The sequence below is a fragment of the Bombina bombina genome, chromosome 1 (assembly GCF_027579735.1).
Source record: "Bombina bombina isolate aBomBom1 chromosome 1, aBomBom1.pri, whole genome shotgun sequence".
NCBI lineage: Eukaryota > Metazoa > Chordata > Amphibia > Anura > Bombinatoridae > Bombina > Bombina bombina.
Window position 1 is genome coordinate 549,637,265 of NC_069499.1, and position 21,558 is coordinate 549,658,822.

The 21,558-nt window shown below is 38.6% G+C and overlaps 1 protein-coding gene across 1 annotated transcript in view; it reads left to right on the forward strand.

Moving 5' to 3' along the window:
• The window catches only part of TMEM237 (transmembrane protein 237), a 122,208-nt gene that overhangs the window by 71,893 nt on the left and 28,757 nt on the right, over nucleotides 1-21,558 (forward strand). Inside the window, exon 10 of the mRNA XM_053713287.1 lies at nucleotides 17,477-17,598. Within this exon, the coding sequence (XP_053569262.1) occupies nucleotides 17,477-17,598 (122 nt within the window). The remainder of the gene's footprint in view (nucleotides 1-17,476; nucleotides 17,599-21,558) is intronic.

Here is a 21,558-nt window from a genome sequence, read left to right on the forward strand (position 1 = left end):
ATCTGTCCAGGGGGATGCCATTCAGCAGGCCGGACTGGACAATTGTAACAACAGACGCCAGCCTACTAGGTTGGGGCGCTGTCTGGAATTCTCTGAAGGCTCAGGGACAATGGAATCAGGAGGAGAGTCTCCTACCAATAAACATTCTGGAATTGAGAGCAGTTCTCAATGCCCTTCTGGCTTGGCCCCAGTTAACAACTCGGGGGTTCATCAGGTTTCAGTCGGACAACATCACGACTGTAGCTTACATCAACCATCAGGGAGGGACAAGAAGCTCCCTAGCAATGATGGAAGTATCAAAGATAATTCGCTGGGCAGAGTCTCACTCTTGCCACCTGTCAGCAATCCACATCCCGGGAGTGGAGAACTGGGAGGCGGATTTCTTAAGTCGTCAGACTTTTCATCCGGGGGAGTGGGAACTTCATCCGGAGGTCTTTGCCCAAATACTTCGACGTTGGGGCAAACCAGAGATAGATCTCATGGCGTCTCGACAGAACGCCAAGCTTCCTCGTTACGGGTCCAGATCCAGGGATCCGGGAGCGGTTCTGATAGATGCTTTGACAGCACCTTGGACCTTCGGGATGGCTTATGTGTTTCCACCCTTCCCGATGCTTCCTCGATTGATTGCCAGAATCAAACAGGAGAGAGCATCAGTGATTCTAATAGCGCCTGCATGGCCACGCAGGACTTGGTATGCAGATCTAGTGGACATGTCATCCTGTCCACCTTGGTCGCTACCTCTGAAACAGGACCTTCTGATCCAGGGTCCCTTCAAACATCAAAATCTAATATCTCTGAAGCTGACTGCTTGGAAATTGAACGCTTGATTTTATCAAAACGTGGTTTTTCTGAGTCAGTTATTGATACCTTAAATACAGACTAGGAAGCCTGTTACCAGAAAGATTTACCATAAGATATGGCGCAAATACTTATATTGGTGCGAATCCAAGAGTTACTCATGGAGTAAGGTTAGGATTCCGAGGATATTGTCTTTTCTACAAGAAGGTTTAGAAAAGGGTTTATCCGCTAGTTCCTTAAAGGGACAGATTTCAGCTCTGTCCATTCTTTTACACAAACGTCTGTCAGAAGTTCCGGACGTTCAAGCTTTTTGTCAGGCTTTAGCTAGGATCAAGCCTGTGTTTAAAACTGTTGCTCCACCATGGAGTTTGAACTTAGTTCTTAATGTTTTACAGGGGGTTCCGTTTGAACCCCTTCATTCCATTGATATCAAGTTGTTATCTTGGAAAGTTCTTAATGGCGATTTCCTCGGCTCGAAGAGTCTCTGAGTTATCTGCCTTACATTGTGATTCTCCTTATCTGATTTTTCATTCAGACAAGGTAGTTCTGCGTACTAAACCTGGGTTCCTACCTAAGGTGATCACTAACAGGAATATCAATCAAGAGATTGTGGTTCCATCTTTGTGTCCTAATCCTTCTTCGAAAAAGGAACGTCTGCTACACAATCTAGATGTAGTCCGTGCCCTGAAATTTTATCTACAGGCAACTAAGGATTTTCGACAAACGTCTTCCCTGTTTGTCGTTTATTCTGGTCAGAGGAGAGGTCAAAAAGCTTCGGCTACCTCTCTCTCCTTTTGGCTTCGTAGCATAATACGGTTAGCCTATGAGACTGCTGGACAGCAGCCTCCTGAAAGAATTACAGCTCATTCTACTAGAGCTGTGGCTTCCACTTGGGCCTTTAAGAATGAGGCTTCTGTTGAACAGATTTGCAAGGCTGCAACTTGGTCTTCTCTTCATACTTTTTCCAAATTTTACAAATTTGACACTTTTGCTTCTTCGGAGGCTGTTTTTGGGAGAAAGGTTCTTCAGGCAGTGGTTCCTTCCGTATAAAGAGCCTGCCTGTCCCTCCCGTCATCCGTGTACTTTAGCTTTGGTATTGGTATCCCATAAGTAATGGATGTTCCGTGGACTGGATACACTTAACAAGAGAAAACATAATTTATGCTTACCTGATAAATTTATTTCTCTTGTAGTGTATCCTGATAAATTCATATTAATGATGGAAGTGTTTGCAGCCAGAGTTAGAGCAGACCCAAACATCCAGGGAATAACAATAGGCCCACATGATTTTAAAATCGCCCTATATGCGGATGACGTCCTTTTTACAATGACTTCCCCCTCACATTCGATTCCTGCCACCTTGTCGGAAATCGCTGAATTTGGTCGTTACTCAAACTTTAAGATAAACTTACAGAAATCAGAAATTCTTAACATTTCCCTTCCCCAAGTAACATTTAGGAATCTATCATCCATCTGCCCTCTTCAGTTCCAATTTAAAACGTTGAAATACCTGGGTATTCAGCTGTCACCGGACAAAAAAGTCTTATTTGAGAATAATTATGCCCCCCTACTACATAGCGTTTCGCGTGATTTACAACACTGGGCGACCAAACCCATCTCATGGTGGGGAAGGATTCAGTGCATAAAAATGACAACTCTCCCAAGAATATTGTATGTTATGCAGACACTTCCCATGGTCCTCCCAAAATGGTATCAGGCTAGACTACAAAAACACATTAACACTTTCATATGGGGAACAAGCAAACCCAGGATCAACAAAGAAACAATGTACAGAACCCTGGCCAATGGAGGCCTGGGCGTCCCATGTGTCTCAATATATTTGGAAGCTGTCACATTACAGAGGGTATTAGATTGGCATGGAGCGAGGGAATCAAAGGCTTGGGTAGCAATAGACTCGCATATACTGAAGGTCATCATGGTGGGTACACTATGCTGGATACCGAAACATCTAAGGCCCCCACAATGTATGAATCTAGAGATACATAGACAGATGTTTGACTCTTGGGACAAAATAACTGCCACCAAACCACATATCACAGGGATTAGATCACCCTTGTTCCCTATTCCTATCAATGCAGAATTAATAGGGGGTTTAGATAGCGGACAACAACATCTGACGGAATGGGGCTTTACAACACCATTAAGAGACTTTACACTGAATCGGAAACTTAAGCCCAGGGAGGATATCAGAAACATTGCAAACGGTAACTATGCGAGGTGGCTCAAATACCACCAGTTAGCTCACTTCATACACACTTCCCCTCACAGAGCTGACTACTTGAGAGATCTGACAGCCTTTGAGCAACTGTGCCTCAAAGAAGAGGCAACACCACACTCTCTATCACTTTCAAGAAAACTGTTACAGACGCCGCAAACTACACAGCTTCCCACATATACCACAAAATGGCATCATGACATGGACATAGAAATAGGAACAGAGGACTGGATAAAGATATTTAAAAACACCAAAAAATCTTCCACATCCCCACAAATAATAGAGCTCAATACTAAAGTTATGATGCGATGGTATCTGACACCGGCGAGGTTACATTCGATTTACCCAGCTGCGAGTGATGGGTGTTGGAGAGGATGTGGGCAGAGAGGGAGTTATATACACATGTGGTGGGAGTGCGACAGAGTTAGGCCATTGTGGGAAGGTATAGAGACGCATTTTAGAAGAATACTGCCAAATAGTTTCAGATTGACACATAACATAGCTTTACTCAATGTTAAACCAAACATCACATGTACACTGAGACTCACATTATTGCAAATGGGACTAAATGGTGCTAAGGCCCTGATTGCACACAAATGGAAATCTCCAGACATTCCCTCTATTCCAGTATGGAGGATGAAAGTGTCTAGTCTCCTGTCCTTAGAGGAATATGGCTATGTAAAAAGGCATAAATTAAACACTTTAGCTGACATACGCTTCATCTGGGAGGAATCATTACCACCATCACAGAGAAGATTAATAGGATAGTCGAAGCTCCGGAGGTCCTCGCCTATATTTTCTATCACCCCCTTTCATACATTATCTAATGTTATATGAATCAGATGTTACCTGAAGAAACTTTTAGTCTATAAGACCTACACATGCCTATGGGTATTCTACTTAGAGAAATTGGTGAGATATTGGATTCAGAGACAATTTATTTTGCACTAGTGAGCCGTAGAAACTTTATCTTGGCTTGTTGTCTGTATCGTTGTATGTTTTCCAATAAACAGATGTTATAAAAAAAAAAAAAAAAAAAAAAAGTATCAAGTCTGGAGAGCATTGTGACGTAATCCTCAGGCATAGATTAATTAGGACTAGGAGGTTAGTCGCATATCTATCCCTAGTAATATAGTAGTAAATTTAAACAGAGCGGAATATGTGAAGGTATATAGACCTAAGGAAGTGTACACTTCCAAATATATCTAGGGTATCTCTACCAATGTGAGACCACAATATTTGAGCAGTGTAAGTGCAAGTACAATATGACATGATATGAGGCCTGTGGTCTATTACACAGAGTTACTGGATATAACCTCACTATAATCAATTCCATTGGCACAAAAAGGTGCAAAATGTCTGAGGTAAGGTGTAAGCTCAGGGGGGAGACACAAGGAAGACTTACATTTAGCATAATCCCTATACCCACGCAACAGACTAGTGGGCACATGAACCTTTGGGATCAGTTATATCTAACTGAACATGTTACAATTATAATATAACCTCTACATCCCCCAGTAGTAACAGAGAGGTACAAAGGACTTATAGATAGTATTAATAACATAACAGTGATCCCAACCTAGTATCTATAACAGGCTCATTATTATTGGGATATATGCCCAATTATCAATAGCATGAAAATATGAAATACTAGGTTCAGCTTGAGAGTATATATATTAAAAAGAAAAAGAAAAGAGTTCAAACTATTAACACTCAGTACATGAGTCATACTAGGTGTTTATTAGTAGCTTGCAGGATCCGGTCAGCAGTGAGCTTTTTGTTTCGTCAGCTCAGGATAGTCTGTGGATCAAGTAGTGGTGGGGAACTTCCCTGGATCCCATGTCAACCTTCCCGGTACAAGCAAGTAAGAATAAGTCCACTTAGCTATCTTTGTGGAGGTGTTTGCAAGCATGATTTGGGATCGTTCACTGTGTACCTGATAAGTGGTATCTTTGGTGAGCGTGTGGTGTGTCTTGAACCAACTCTTGAAAAAGCTGTTCGCGCTGCAGCTCCTACTTTGGTAGGCTTGCTTTTCGCTGCTGTCTGTAGTGCGGTGTTTCCTGGTCATTTAGCGCTCCGCTCATCCATTGACTCAAACATCATACTTGGCGGGACCTCCGCAGCTGCAGGGGGGCTTCCAGGGAAGTCAGTCTTCGTTGTATTGAAAGGAGGATGGGCTGTCGCTCTTAGGCTGCGCATCCGATTCGACCTGTTCAGCTGTATCTGTGATAGTTCTAGTTGAACTGTGTGATGCTATACCTGCCCTGCGTAAATGGAAAAGGGCTGTAAGGCATTGTTCTACTTGCCTATGTCTGTCCCGCTATCTCGAGACTGGGACCTCCAATTTCTGTCTTACACACCTCCTCTGTATCTTGAGGCAAATTTTCAATCCAGTGCGGAAAGTCAGATTCACATTGACCGCAACCTCCCCTGTCAGAAATGTAGTCTTTAGTGGGCCCATAGCAGTTCTAAGATCTGTAATAAGGGCTTGCGGATGGGAATCCAGAGAAAGCATTAATTTGTGTAGCGCAGAAACACTCGCCTAGATTACGACTCTTGCGTTAGCCTTAAAAAGCAGCGTTGAGGGGTCCCAACGCTGCTTTTTAACGCCCGCTGGTATTACGAGTCTGGCAGGTACACTTTTTTTTCACTACTCGAACATACCGCAAATCCCCTTACGTCAATTGTGTATCCTATCTTTTCAATTGGCTTTGCCTAACGCCGGTATTACGAGTCTTGGAAAAAGTGAGCGGTACACCCTCTCCTGTCAAGACTGTTACCGCATTTAAAAGTCAGTACTTAAGAGTTTTATGGGCTAATGCCGTAGCATAAAACTCTTAACTAAAGTGCTAAAAAGTACACTAACACCCATAAACTACCTATTAACCCCTAAACCGAGCCCCCCCCACATCGCAAACACTTAAATAAAGTTTTTAACCCCTAATCTGCCGACCGGACATCGCCGCCACTTAAATAAATATATTAACCCCTAAACCGCCGCACTCCCGCCTTCTTCATCCGATCCGGGCAGAAGAGGACCTCCAGACGGGCAGAAGTCTACATCCAGACGGCATCTTCTATCTTCATCCATTGAGGACCTCCAGACAGGCAGAAGTCTACATCCAGACGGCATCTTCTATCTTCATCCATCCGGAGCGGAGCGGGTCCATCTTCAAGCCAGCCGACGCGGAGCATCCTCTTCCAACGACATCCAACTGAAGAATGAAGGTACCTTTAAGTGAGGTCATCCAAGATGGCGTCCCTTGAATTCCGATTGGCTGATAGAATTCTATCAGCCAATCAGAATTAAGGTAGAAAAAATCCTATTGGCTGATCCAATCAGCCAATAGAATTGAGCTCGCATTATATTGGATGATAGGATCAGCCAATAGGATTTTTTCTACCTTAATTCCGATTGGCTGATAGAATTCTATCAGCCAATCGGAATTCAAGGGACGCCATCTTGGATGACCTCACTTAAAGGTACCTTCATTCTTCAGTTGGATGTCGTTGGAAGAGGATGCTCTGCTTCGGCTGGCTTGAAGATGGACCCGCTCCGGATGGATGAAGACTTCTGCCCGTCTGGAGGTCCTCTTCTGCCCGGATCGGATGAAGACTTCTGGCCGTCTGGAGGATCACTTCTGCCCGGTTGGGTGAAGACGTCTCAAGGTAGGGTGATCTTCAAGGGGTTAGTGTTAGGTTTTATTAAGGGGGGATTGGGCGGGTTTTAGAGTAGGGTTGGGTGTGTGGGTGGTGGGTTTTAATGTTGGGGGGGTATTGTATTTTTTTTTACAGGTAAAAGAGCTGATTACTTTGGGGCAATGCCCCGCAAAAAGCCCTTTTAAGGGCTATTTGTAATTTAGTATAGGGTAGAGATTTTTTTTATTTTGGGGGGCTTTTTTATTTTATTAGGGGGATTAGATTAGGTTTAATTAGTTTAAAATTCTTGTAATTATTTTTTTATTTTCTGTAATTTAGTGGGGGTTTTTTCTTACTTTAGTTTATTTTATTTAATTGTAATTAATTGTAGTTAGTTTAGGTAATTAATTTAATTATAGTGTAGGGTTAGGTGTAATTGTAACTTAGGTTAGGGTTTATTTTACAGATAAATTTGTATTTATTTTAACTAGGTAGTTATTAAATAGTTAATAACTATTTAATAACTATTGTACCTAGTTAAAATAAATACAAAGTTGCCTGTAAAATAAAAATAAACCCTAAGATAGCTACAATATAATTATTAGTTATATTGTAGCTATTTTAGGGTTTATTTTATAGGTAAGAATTTAGTTTTAAATAGGAATAATTTAGTTAATTGTAGTTATTTTATTTAGATTTATTTAAATTATATTTAAGTTAGGGGGTGTTAGGGTTAGACTTAGGTTTAGGGGTTAATAACATTATTATAGTGGCGGCGACGTTGGGGGCGGCAGATTAGGGGTTAATAAGTGTAGTTAGGTTGCGGCGACGTTGGGGGCGGCAGATTAGGGGTTAATATAAATATAATGTAGGTGTCGGCGATGTTGGGGGCGGCAGATTGGGGGTTCATAAGTATAATATAGGTGGCGGCGGTGTCCGGAGCGGCAGATTAGGGCTTAATAATATAATGCAGGTGTCAGCGATGTCGGGGGCGGCAGATTAGGGGTTAATAAGTGTAAGATTCGGGGTTCATGTTAGGGTGTTAGATGTAGACATAAAAAGTATTTCCCCATAGGAATCAATGGGGCTGCGTTAGGAGCTGAACGCTGCTTTTTTGCAGGTGTTAGGTTTTTTTTCAGCCGGCTCAGCCCCATTGATCCCTATGAGCAAATCCTGCACAAGCACGTTTAGCCAGCTTACCGCTACCGTAAGCAGCGCTGGTATTGAGGTGAGATGTGGAGCTAAATTTTGCTCTACGCTCACTTTTCTGTGGCTAACACCGGGTTTGTAAAAACCCGTAATACCAGCGTTGTCTTAAGTGAGCGGTGAGAAAAAAATGCTTGTTAGCACCGCAAGCCTTACCGACAAAAACTCGTAATCTAGCCGACTGTGTTTCTCCATCAGAAAGCTCAAAAGGTAGTAATAGTGTAGAAGTTGTGTCTCTGGTAACGGAGATGATGCGCAGGTGTCCTCAAGTATGGCGGTTCATGCCATGCCGTAGTCTCAGCAAGCTAGAAGGCCTTTGTACAATTACGGTATCAATTGTTTGGTATCTTTGTCCCAAGTCATGAAACGTAACGTGTTCTGATACATGTTGAGAGCCAAATATAGGGATATAAGAATTCTTAACTTGCTCTAAATAGGAATTTTTGAGATCAAACGCCAGGAGCTCTAAGATGGCACGTCCTGCTGCTTTGGATTTTGGCTCCGCCCCCCGTGCTTATCTTTCTTTTGACTTCCCTAATCATTGTTTGTCATCCCACCTGTATTGTGTGTAACCTCTTTTATTAGGTAATCTCATATAAATGCTAGTCCACCTGTGATGTGTATTTCTGTGATTGGTTTCTTGTAATCTGCATAATTGTAATAATGAATAATAAAGACAACATAATATATTTTTTACAACCAACAAATTGGCTATAACACAAGATGCCACTATTTTCCTGTTAAAAAAAATAAAAAACTATAACTCAGAGTGTCTTTGCATGGGTAATAAGACACACACACACTGTACTTTTTTTTTTTTTTTTAAATTCAATATTTTTTATTGATGAACAAATGTTAGTTTTGAATACATGAAAACAAACATAAAATTATATAAACAATTTTTACCACAATGTTAAACACAGTATATGTATAGCATCGTCATATTGTTAGCCGTATCAGCTTTGCATTCTTTCAAAATATAATCTGAAAGATAATATCTAAGCAATCAAGGGGAAAAAAATTATAAGAGAAAGAAATTAAAAGGGGGTAAGGGAAGGGGTTGTTCATGAAACTCCTTAAGAAATGTCTGATCTGTTTATTGCTCACTCCTACCCTCTCTTCTACAATTCGTGTATCAGTTAGTCTTGGCCCCATAGGAGAAGAATGTTAAGAAAACGGTCTGACTTGGCATAGTAACTATGGTACATTTCTTCCAGAGAGAGTACATGTTTAATTTCATTTAGCCACTGTTGGAGTGTAGGTATTTGTGGCTTTTTCCACAGTATTAATCTCTTCGCACTGTTTAGCATTATTTGAAGTAATGAAGTATTATATTGGCATCTAAGTTGGGGTAGCTTATTTAAAAGTATCATCTGGGGGTCTAGTGTTATGTTTTGATTAAATTTTTTAGAGATATACTGTTCAACTTGTTCCCAGAAGGGTCTAATTATTGGGCAATGCCACCATATATGTGTCGCTGAGTCGCCGCATAGCCTCCAACATTTCGGAGATATTGACGGGTAAATTCTATGTAGACGTGTGGGTGTAAAGTACCACCTAGATATCAATTTCTAATTGGTTTCTACTATGTTAGCGGAGATAGAGGATTTTTTAATTGAAGTAAAGCATTTTTTCCATTCTAGGTGGGTAAACTGTATATTTAGTTTTTTTCCCCAAAGTGATCTGAATAAAGAGGGTTTTTGAGAATCCAGTGATTGTAGTGTCTTATATGCAAGAGAGATTAGGTGATTAGGTGTATCAGGCAGAAGGCATAATGTTTCAAAGGTTGTGTATGATCTAATAATGTTTGGTTTGTTTGGATGTGTCTGCAAAAAATGCCGGATCTGAAAATAGGAAAACCAAGTATCTAGTGGTGGGCCTATATATCTCTATATCAAGGAAGTTTTTCATGTGGCCTTCTTTCATGAGGTAGTATATAGGTATATATGAGGGTTGACTGTCTTTGATAGTAGGCTTATTTATATTCAGTCCCGGGAAGATTTTGTTGTTTATTATAGGTGTGAGAGGAGAAATTGGGGTTGAGATCGTATTATGTGTAGCAATTAATTTATCCCATATATGCAATGTTTCTTCCATAAAAGAGTTTTGTCTGATTTCTGTTCTACGGCATTTATTTGGAATCCAGCATATGTCACGTAATGTGGTGTCTGTTAATGGTTGAGCATACAATGTTACCCATAATTTAGGGTTTGTTATTTGATTCCATGTAATGATGCGTGCTAAGTGGTTTGCCTTATAGTAATTCACTATATTTGCTATTCCCAAACCTCCTTGCTGCTTGGAGAGATCGAGGGTATGGGTAGGGATCCTTGGTTTTGAATAGGACCAAATAAAGTTATTAATATGTTTCTGCAAATTTATTAAATATAATTGTGATGGTATAAGTATTAACATTTGTAAGAGGTATAGTATCTTAGGTAGAATTGACATTTTAATTGCATTAACCCTCCCTAGCCACGATAAGTGCCCCGACCTATGCCAGTTATTTAGTTCTATTTCTTTCTTTTGCTTTAATGTTTTGTAGTTTAGTTCTATTGTTTCGGATATAGTATGTTTGATAGTTTGTCCTAAATATGTAATATAATTTGCTGTAGCAAATGTTGTTTGCGTTTTAATATAGTGGTTATCTTCCGGGTTAACTCGTATAGGCATGATCATGGATTTTCCCATATTTATAGAGAAGTTTGACAATTTTTTATATACCATTAGGGTCTTGATTAGCGCTGGAAGCGATTTTTTGGGATTAGTTAGTGTGAACAGAATATCGTCAGCAAATAGCAGACACTTGGTGTTACATTGACCTATATTTATACCTCTGATTTCAGATGAAGCTCGAACTTTTGCAGCTAAAATTTCCACCGACAGAGCGAATAGCAGGGGAGATAAGGGAAATCCCTGATGAGTACCATTGTGTATTTGGAAGCCATGTGAGAATGTATTGTTAACTACAACCTTTGCGTTGGGGACTGAGTATATTGCCAACATTTTGTCTATGAACATTTGGGGTAGGCCAAATTTGTATAAGGTGGACTACAAAAATTGCCAGTCCACCCTATCAAATGCCTTCTTGGCGTCAGTTGATAATAAGGTAAGAGGGAGTTGTTCTGTCGAGGTATGATGTAGAATTTGGAGGAGTCTAGTGGTGTTGTCTTTGGCCTCCTGAGTGGGAATAAATCCCACTTGGTCAGCCTGTACCAGCGAAGGAAGATAATGTTTCAGTCTGTTTGCCAAGATTTTTGCGTATATTTTGATATCAACATTTAGGAGTGATATCGGCCTATAATTTGTTATTTGGTCAGGATGTTTCCCTGGCTTGGGGATGACTGTTATATTTGCTTCTAGCATGCGTTTAGTAAAGGAGGAGTTTTTATCAATAACGTTAAAGAGTTTAACGGATGTGTACTGATATGTGGAGATAGTAATTTATAAAATTTTGGAGTGAACCCATCCGGGCCTGGTGCTTTCCCTGGGGCTAGTTGTTTAATGGTGTCTTGTACCTCTTTTAGTGAAATGGGAGATTTTAAATCCGATCTATCTAGTTCTATCAAAGATGGTAGATCCAGTTGCGCAAGGTAACTTTCAATTTGTTCTTTCTTATGGGAAGGGTTAGGATTATCTAAGTTATATAGTTTACTGTAGTAATCTGAGAATGTGTTTGCAATATCTGATCTAGGTTATTTTCATCTTTTATTGATCTGATGAAGGATTTGTATAATTTCCTTTTTAATGATCTAGCCATTAATTTGCCTGCTTTGTTGTTTTCCGCAAAGTATTTTGCATTTAAGGCAAGTGCTCGTCTGTGAGCATTCTTGTTAAGGTATTGATTAATTTCTTCCCTGGCCCTATTTAATTTATTCAGTGAATCCTCAGAGGTTCGGTTTTTCTTATGATCTTTTTCTGTTATGGTTAGTGAGTTGAGAAGTGATTTGTAAGTTATTTCGATTTGTTTGCGGTGCTGTGTCATTTGTTTTATTATTTCCCCTCTAATGAAGCACTTATATGTTTCCCAATTATTGATGTTTTAATTGTCTTTTGGATCGTTTATATAGAAAAAAAGGGAAGTTGATCCGTAATATGTTGAAATATTATAGGGTCTGTGAAGATAGTATTATTTAGTTTTCATGAATTTCTTATACCTGGTTTCTGTGGCCACGCAAACGAGCTCATCACTATTGCGTGATCTGACCAGGGGGTTTGAGAAATCTTGGTATCTATTAGCAATTGCAAGGACAATTGATCACACAGAATGTAATCTAACCTTGTGTACATTTTCTGTGGGTGAGAAAAGAAGGTATAGTCTTTTGTTGTGCTGTGTGTCAGTCGCCAGATGTCAAAGGTCGGTATAGATTGTAGCGCTAGCCAGTTTGCTTTGATCATTTTGAGGGGCATGTATGTTTTCCCCAAAGATACGTCTAACGACGGATCCACTGGAAAATTCAGGTCTCCTGCTATAAATATTGGTCCTTTTGCAGTGTCAAGTAACAGGTTCATCACTTTACTGAAAAAGGAGGGTTTGGGGCAATTTGGAGCATAAAGATTAAGTAATGTCAAGGGTCTACCATAACAAGTGCCCACCAAAATCAGGAATCTACCTTCATCATCACGTTTACAGTGCAGTAATTCTAAGGGAAGGACTTTTCTAAACAATATACTGACACAATTTTCTTCGTTGTATTTGAGCTAGTGTAGTATTTGTCATAGTGGCGTGATGGAAGTGTGGGTTCGTGTCTTTTTTTGAAGTGGGTTTCTTGTATGAATACTATAGCTTTATGTTTTTTGTAGAAGTCATAAAGCGCAATGGAACGTTTTTGGGCTGATAAAAACCTTTTAACATTTTGTGTTGCAATATTAATTTTGTTAGGTGTTTGATGCTTTAACATATTTTACGGTCTTATGTTAGGAAAGTAAGCTTAATGTAAAAAATGCTTGTCTAAGAGTTTTCTGTTGAACGGGTTGGTGTTTGGGTAGGTGTTATTAATATGGGTTGGTGAATACAATAAGGGTGTTATGTTTTACTGAATCTAGACAGCTCTTTTAAGGGATAGATAAAAAAAAGTTTTTTTTTTATAGGGGTCAAATAGTGGTCTGGTAAGGCTGTAATTTGTTTGTAGTGACTCAGGAGTGGTGCTCATAAGCTTTCCCTGGTAATATGTGTTGTGCTGAGACTGATAAGTGTTAAGTAGATATTTAAACAAGTAGTTGTTAAATCCAATCATTTTGTTCTGTTTTGATATGATGGCTGCACGGCTAAATGATGTTATAATGAGAGCTATTGTTTAGTTGAGATAAAATCTAGAGAAGTGTAGTCTTACATTCAGACCACTTTTAAATTTTCTTATACAACTGAAAGACAATTGAGAACTATAAACAGTTAAAACTGCGACCCAAGAGTATAGTCACTTTTATGTCTTTATGGGCCTAGTATAAAATCCCTTAACAGACAATGTTATTAACCTCATTAATATAATAACAACTCAGTTGGTTAAAGGACCAGTCAACACAGTAGATTTGCATAATCAGCAAATGCAAGATAACAAGACAATGCAATAGCACTTAGTCTGAACTTCAAATGAGTAGTAGATTTTTTTCTGACAATTTTAAGTTATGTATTTTTCCACTCCCCCTGTACCATGTGACAGCCATCAGTCAATCACAAATGTTTACACGTACCATGTGACAGCCATCAGCCATTCACAAATGCATACACACTTATTCTTGCACATGCTCAGTAGGAGCTGGTGACTTAAAATGTTTAAATATAAAAAGACTGTGCACATTTAGTTAATAGAAGTATATTGGAAAGTTGCTTAAAATTGCATGCTCTATCTGAATAATGAAAGTTTCATTTTGATTGAGTGTCCCTTTAAGGTTGGTTAATCTTTGTATTAAATGAATATTCTATTCAATAAAAATACATAAAACTGACAAATATTGTGGATATACTAGTGAACTCTTAAACTGTTGTATACACAGACAAAACATATAAACAATGTACTTATCGTTTCTATATTGAATGTTCTCCATTGCTTTTGCAAGCTGCATTTTGCGATTAAGAGTCTTTATATTTAAATCTGATCTGCATGTATTGGGAAGCTGGAAACATTACAAATTTGAGAATTATAAATTGACTATATCTAAAATATTCTATAAAAACATATAAAAATTTCCTTAAAGGGACAGTATACACTCCTTTTCATATAACTGCATGTAATAGACACTACTATGCACAGATACTGATATAAAAATCCAGTATAAAATGGTTTAAAACGTACTTAGAAGCTTTCAGTTTAGCGCTGTTGAAAAGGCAGTTGGAAAGCCCACTGCAAGTGGGAAATAAGACAATCCCCCCTCCCCCTTCTTTTGCATATGAAAAGACCCTTTACACAAACAGGAGCAAGCTGGAGAAGGTAGCTGACGGTATTCAAATAAAACTTTGGGGCTTGGTTAGGAGTCTGAAAATCAGAGCAATGTTCTTTAAAAATAAGCAAAATTATACATCTTTTTAAAAAACAAACTTTATGGGCTTTATAAATAGATCATCTACAAAACATTTATGCAAAGAAAAAATGAGTGTACAATGGCCCTTTAAGTCCCAACAAGCGAATCTACATTTTGTGTAGAGTATAGTTACCAACAACTTTGGGTGGGATATGTAGGATTTAAAGTCTAACGTCCTGAGGTGTCTCATCTTATATTAAGTGTTGAGCCTGTTTTGTGTGAGGGAGTAAATATGAAGTATTTTCCCTTGTCTTCACATGTTTTGCAAAGTCAATTTTTATGGCTTGTATGTTGAGGGTCTAGAAATTTATGTTTTCTTAAATGGAGGTGTTTAGGTAACTTCACTCCAAGATCTGTGTTTGGTGGCTGGGGAATGTCGTTTCCCTTGTAGGTCAGCATTTTCGAGTTCAGTTGTCGTAATCGTCGTCGGTGCGATGTCTAATTTGATGCAGAAGGAGTTGATATCTAATACATGTGAGCATTCGTATCTTTTCCCATTCTTTACCACTTGGATTTGCACTGGAAAACCCCATCTGTAGGAGATATTTAATGCTCTCAGATGTTGTGTAAGATTTGTAAATTCTCTTCTCTTTTGCAATGTCATAATATATAAGTCTGCAAAGAATTTTATTAATACTCCTTGGTATTTAAAGTTCTGTTGCTTGCGTGCTTGTTGTAGGATGAGTTCTTTTTCCTGGAATTTTGTAAAACAGATGACCACATCTCTGGGTGGACTTGTTTCTGGAGGTTTTCGTTTTAAGGAACGGTGTGCTCTTTCCATCTGTATAGTTGGGGTATCTGGGTGCTCCTCTTCCAGGAGAGATCTAAACAAGGCATCCAGATAGCTTCTTAAGTGTGGTCCCAGTACTGTTTCAGGATTCCTTTTATCCTTATTTTGTTGCGTTGTGTCCTGTTTTCAATTTCATCCAATTTGGTTTACAACTCCATTATTTGCTTCTGTTGGGAACGCATTTTATTTGACATGTATAACATTTCTGTTGTCATGTCTTATCTGTCTCCTTCAAGGGTTTCTACCCTGTATCCTAGATCGGTAATTTCTTTCTTTAGCTCTGCACACTCCTCTTTTATACAGGATTTTACTTGATTTATAAGTGTTTCCATAGCTTTATATGTGATAGGGCCCCCTGTGTCTGAACCTGCTTCATTATCTGCGTTTTGAGACATAGTGCAGCCTTCTTCTTGTGTTCTATCTGCGTTTCGCTCTAGTATTTCTTCAGTAGCCTTCTGTTTATCCACAGATTTAAAAAAGGTGCTAACGTTGTTTGTAGCAGGTTTATTGTTTTTGTCTTGTTTTGTCAGTCTCCTAGAGGCCATCTCATAGGGATTACGTGGAGGCTGTGTTACATTAGCCTGTATATTAAAATTGTGGACTTGCTACACTTTTCAGCAGGAATGTGTATTTCTTAAATTTCCCTTGTAGTTCTTTCTTGCTGCGTCATATAGATCTTGTTTTATCACATTTGGGCTTCCTTGTTATTGCTTCATTAATCTGACTATGATAACCGCTTTTGCTTATTTAAAATGCAGCATGCTTTCATTTTAGTGTACTCCCGATGTATGATTGTCACTTCACCTACTACTGTTAGTGTGGTGTTTCATAGTCGAGTGTTGTTCTACCATATTGGAATTTGTATGAAGCTGCGTTGGTGTGCAACTCTTATCCGACTTTAGTTTTCAGTCACTAGTTACAAGCGTCGCTGGATTTCAGGTGTCAGTCATGTCGCGGGAAGCCTGTTATTTGTAGGCCGCAACTATCACGGCAGTCCGTCAGTGAATTTATGTTATCGGGTTGTGCCGATAGGAAGAGCCGATGTAGCTGTGTTAGTTATCACCACCTCCGGGCCACAATGTTCATCTGAACATGTATATTTAATGCTTTACGCCTCACCACTTTAAGGAGCTTAATGAGGTGCAGCCATCTTAGACGGCGTTCCAGCTCCGCCCACACACACTGTACTTTTAACCCATTTAAGATAAACTGATTTTTTTTAACTTACTGTACATTCACTATTTTACAGTACAAAAGAGAAGTTCTCTCTCAAAATAAAAACAATAATAAATCCCCCCAAGCTGAAATGCAAATTGAGATTGAGGCTATTGTATATAATGACAAATGGGGCTAAGGAACTAATTCCACGTCTTTGGAAGACACCATCAATCCCTACAGTGACAGGATGGAAGGAACAATTGGTAACCCTAGAGAAATACCACTATGCACAGTCTCAGCAAATGGAGTTTTATTTTAATTTGAAATTTATCTGGGAAGACTATCTGGCATTACAGTATGTGAATGTTATGATAACTAATAATTGTATTAGACCCATGAAGATCATATATGTACTTGAAATTTCATGTAATACCTATGATTGTATTTTTCCACTGTTTGTTATGCTGCATTTCAAAAATAAAGGAAATTTGAAAAACAAAAAAATATTAAATGCTACAAATTCTCCCCAGTGAATAATAAATACCAAGAATTTATGTAACGGCTATTTCAGTATTTTCCCCCTACCCTGGGGTATGTTGATTCACAGAATACTATAGCTGTTATTGCTAGGCTTGACTAGGAATCAGTCTCCCAGACCCAGGTATTCATAGCTGTTCATTGCACATTTCTCTTCTGTCCTCGTTTAGGAAGATTGTAGTTCACTGTGCGTTTGTAATTTGTTCTGTGTGTTGTTAATTATGAAACCTGAGCAATACTGATTTAAATTTATATTTGGACTGATTGAAGGAAACATAAAAGAATATCTAAACTTTTAGTGCCGGGTTTCTTCTCTTTTGATTAGTATTGCTCATGTTGCTGAAACTATCATTGCCTGTGATACATCTTTATACTAGTTAAAGCTATTTCAGTCGTTATTTTGTTTCCGCACTACTGTTTATGTACTGTATTACACTATAAGTTATCTTTTGTTACATTTTCAATACTCCACATTGTGTTTAACCCTTTAAGGAGACAGCTTTCAGTTTGCTCAATTGTTTTATGACGGAAAAATTCTGTCATATGTCCTTAAGAGGTTAATAATGATATGCGTATATATACTCTTTTTCCAGGCAGGAAGGTACAGAAAAGCAAATTCTTGAGCCATGGGTTGTGATACATCTGGTTGTAGCTCTCCTGGTTGGCCTGGCATGGCTATTTCTTTCCTGCCGTCCAGATCTAGATCACAGCGAAGGTAATAAACTATTTTTAATGCCATTATTTTACATTGGTAAAAAACAATGTATAACCACTCTTACAGTAATTAGCACTGCTACCAGGAAGGCCTTTATTGCACCTCCTGGGGGTGTGGAGAGTGAGGTCTCATCTGATGCTGCAGTGTGTTAGGCCTCAATAAAAGCTTCAGCACATGGGCTCCACTAATAACACAAACACCTTATTCTTTGCAACCAGAGGTGTTTACACTATTACTATCTGTTTCAACCAGAGATGGCAAATAAATTCTGCAATATGAGCCTAGATTCACTAAATATTTGTAGAGCTATCAATGTAGCAGCTTATCTTGGCTGTTAGTTTTCCTTGTATCAGTTGCTTTCTTTTTTCTGCTTCTTATTTTCAGTATGATAAACCATTATTGACATTCAGTGGAAAGAAAAAAATGTGTACTTTTTGTAATTACTTGGATTTCTACATAAATTGGTCATAAAATATGATCTGATCTTCAGATAAGTCACAACAACAGAGAAACATTGTCTGCTTATTTTTATGTCTTTATCACACCATGTAAATATTCACAGTCTGGGGTGCAAATTTAAAGGGATATGAAACCAAAAATGTTTATTTCATGATTCAGATAGAGCATGCAATATTAAACAACTTTCTAATTTACTTTACTTTCTATGTACTATAATTTTCCGTTCTCTTGGTATCTTGTTGAAAAGCAGGGACGTATGTTTAGGAACCTGCCCATTTTTGGAGCATAATATGGCAGCAGTTTTGCAAGAATGTTATTCATTTGCCAGAGCACTAGATGGCTGCACTATTTCCTGCCATGTAGTGCTCCAGATGCCTACCTAGGTATCTCTTCAACAGTGAATATCATGGGAACTAAATAAATTTGATAAAGTAAATTGGAAACTTTTTATAAAATGTATACTCTGTCTGAATCCCAAAATATTTTTTTTAGGTTTCCTTTTTACAAAACTATTGTAGTTCATCACCTTCTCAGTATGTCTAGTGTGGATTTCTCCCTTTGAGGTCATGCAAAAGCATCTCAGTTGGGCCAATTGAACCACTCAAGAAGGTCTTTTTTTTATTTTACCATTGTGCTTTGGGTCATTGTCGGGTTGCATCACTCAACAAATATTAGGCTGCTATTGCCAGACAGATGGCCTTACATTCTCCTGCAAAATATCTTAATAAACATGGGACTTTTCCATCACTGATTGTAAACTCTCTCGGACCTGAGGCAGCAAATAAGCCCAAAACCAGGATGCCCTTTCTGCCATACTTTATGAGTTGTTGATGTTGGTGTGCTGTGCCACATAGCAGTGTGTGTTATTTGCATAATTTTGGTTTCTTCTGCGCAGAAAATATTATGGCAGTAGTGGTGTGAAACACCCAGGTGCTCTTTTATGTAAATTAGACATGCAGCAATGTTAACAGCAGTGGCTTCCTCCCTGGTGCTCCCCTTATGAACACCATTCTTGTTTAGTGTTTTACATTTTGTAGACCCATCAGCAAAGATGTTAGGACGTTTAAGAGATTTCTTTTATCTTTAGCTGGCACTCACTGAGCATTCTATGCTCTGCTCTTGCAGTCATCTTTGCAGGACTCCCACTCCTAAGTAGAGTAGCAAAAGTGCTGAACGTTCTCCATTTATAGACAGTTTTTCTTACCATGGACTCATGAACAGTTTTAAGAGATACTTTATAACCCTTTCTAGTTTTTTGCAAATCAACAATTTTGTGTGTTTGTTTGTAGGGCAAGGTAGTTCTGACCAACGCCTTCAGGTCTCCTAAATTAATTTAGCTAGTTCAACAAAGACATGAAAATGTAGTATTGTTTGTATGTTATTTGTTTAATCACACTTTGTTTACCTTGTGTTGTGACTTAGCTGAATATCAGATCAGATGTTATCAGCATTTTATGCAGACATCCAAGTAATAATAAAGGGTTCACATACTTATTCTTACCACTGAATGTAAGAACTACTAGCAGTGCCAACTCTTGTGTGTAAATATTTTTGTGTATGGGATTTGTATAATTAGTAATTCCCTTTACACTATGTTGCTCGTGCCTCTTTTCCTATTACTCTCTCGAATACGTTTTCACATATAGTATTTTACAATTGCCTCTTTCTTTCATGTAATTGGCAAGAGTCCATGAGCTAGTGACGTATGGGATATACATTCCTACCAGGAGGGGCAAAGTTTCCCAAACCTCAAAATGCCTATAAATACACCCCTCACCACACCCACAATTCAGTTTTTTCAAACTTTGCCTCCCATGGAGGTGGTGAAGTAAGTTTCTACGTTGATATGCGCTTCGCAGCAGGCTGAAGCCCGGTTTTCCTCTCAGAGTGCAGTGAATGTCAGAGGGATGTGAAGAGAGTATTGCCTATTTGAATACCATGGTCTTCCTCTAGGGGATCTATTTCATAGGTTCTCTGTTATCGGTCGTAGAGATTTCTTCTCCTACCTCCCTTTTCAGATCGACGATATACTCTTATATACCATTACCTCTACTGATTCTCGTTTCAGTACTGGTTTGGCTATCTGCTATACGTAGATGAGTGTCTTGGGGTAAGTAAGTCTTATTTCTATTCATGACACTCTAAGCTATGGTTGGGCACTTTATATGTAAAGTTCTAAATATATGTTTTAAACTTATATTTGCCATGATTCAGGATAATCCGTATTCCTTCTTTCAGACTGTCAGTTTCATTTTTTGGGAAAATGCATATGAATTATATTTTTTCTTACCTTAAAATTTTCAATTGACTTTTTTTCTAAATTGCGGGCTGTTAGGTTCGCGGGTGCAGAAAATGCTTCAATTTATTGCGTCATTCTTGGCGCAAGACTTTTTTGGCGCCAAAATTTTTTTGTCATTTCCGGCATCATAATTGACGCGGGAAGTTTTCACGTGATTGCGTCATTTTTGACTTATGTGTGTTGCGGGCGTTTTTGCCGCCAAAAAATATGGGCGTCATTCTTGGCGCCAAAAAATGTGGACGTTATACTTGGCGCCAAAAATGTGGGCGTCATACTTGGCGCCAGTTTTTTTCACATTATTTCAGTCTCACTTTTTAGTTGCTTCTGGTTTCTAGAGGCTTGTTTTGTTTTGCATTCTTTCCCATTCCTGAAACTGCCATTTAAGGAATTTGATAATTTTGCTTTATATGTTGTTTTTTCTATTACATATTGCAAGATGTCACTACCTGACCCTGGATCAGATTCTACTTCTGGAAAGACGCTGCCTGATGTCGGTTCTACCAAAGCTAAGTGCATTTGTTGTAAACCTTTGGTAACTGTACCTCGGGCTGTAGTTTGTGTTAGTTGTCATGATAAACTATCAAACGCTGATAATATTTCCATTAGTAATAATCCATTACCTGTTGTTGTTCCTTCAACATCTAATGTTCAGGATGTTCCTGTTAATGTAAAAGAATTTGTTTCTAATTCTATTCGGAAGGCTCTGTCTGTTATTCCTCCTTCTAGTAAACGTAAAAGGTCTTTTAAAACTTCTCATATTTCAGATGAATTTTTAAATGACCGCCATCATTCTGACTTATCTATTTCTGATGAGGATCTATCTGGTTCAGAAGATTCTGCCTCAGATATTGACACTGATAAATCTTCATATTTGTTTAAAATTGAGTTTATTCGTTCTTTACTTAAAGAAGTGTTGATTGCATTAGATATGGAGGAGTCTAGTCCCCTTGATATTAAAACTAATAAGCGTTTAAATTCAGTTTTTAAACCTCATGTAGTTATTCCAGAAGTTTTTCCAGTTCCTGATGCTATTTCAGAAGTAATTTCTAGAGAATGGAATAGTCTGGGTACTTCATTTACTCCTTCTCCAAGGTTTAAGAAATTGTACCCTTTGCCATCTGATAGATTAGAGTTTTGGGAGAAAATCCCCAAAGTTGATGGGCTATCTCTACCTTGCTAAACGTACTACTATTCCTACGGCA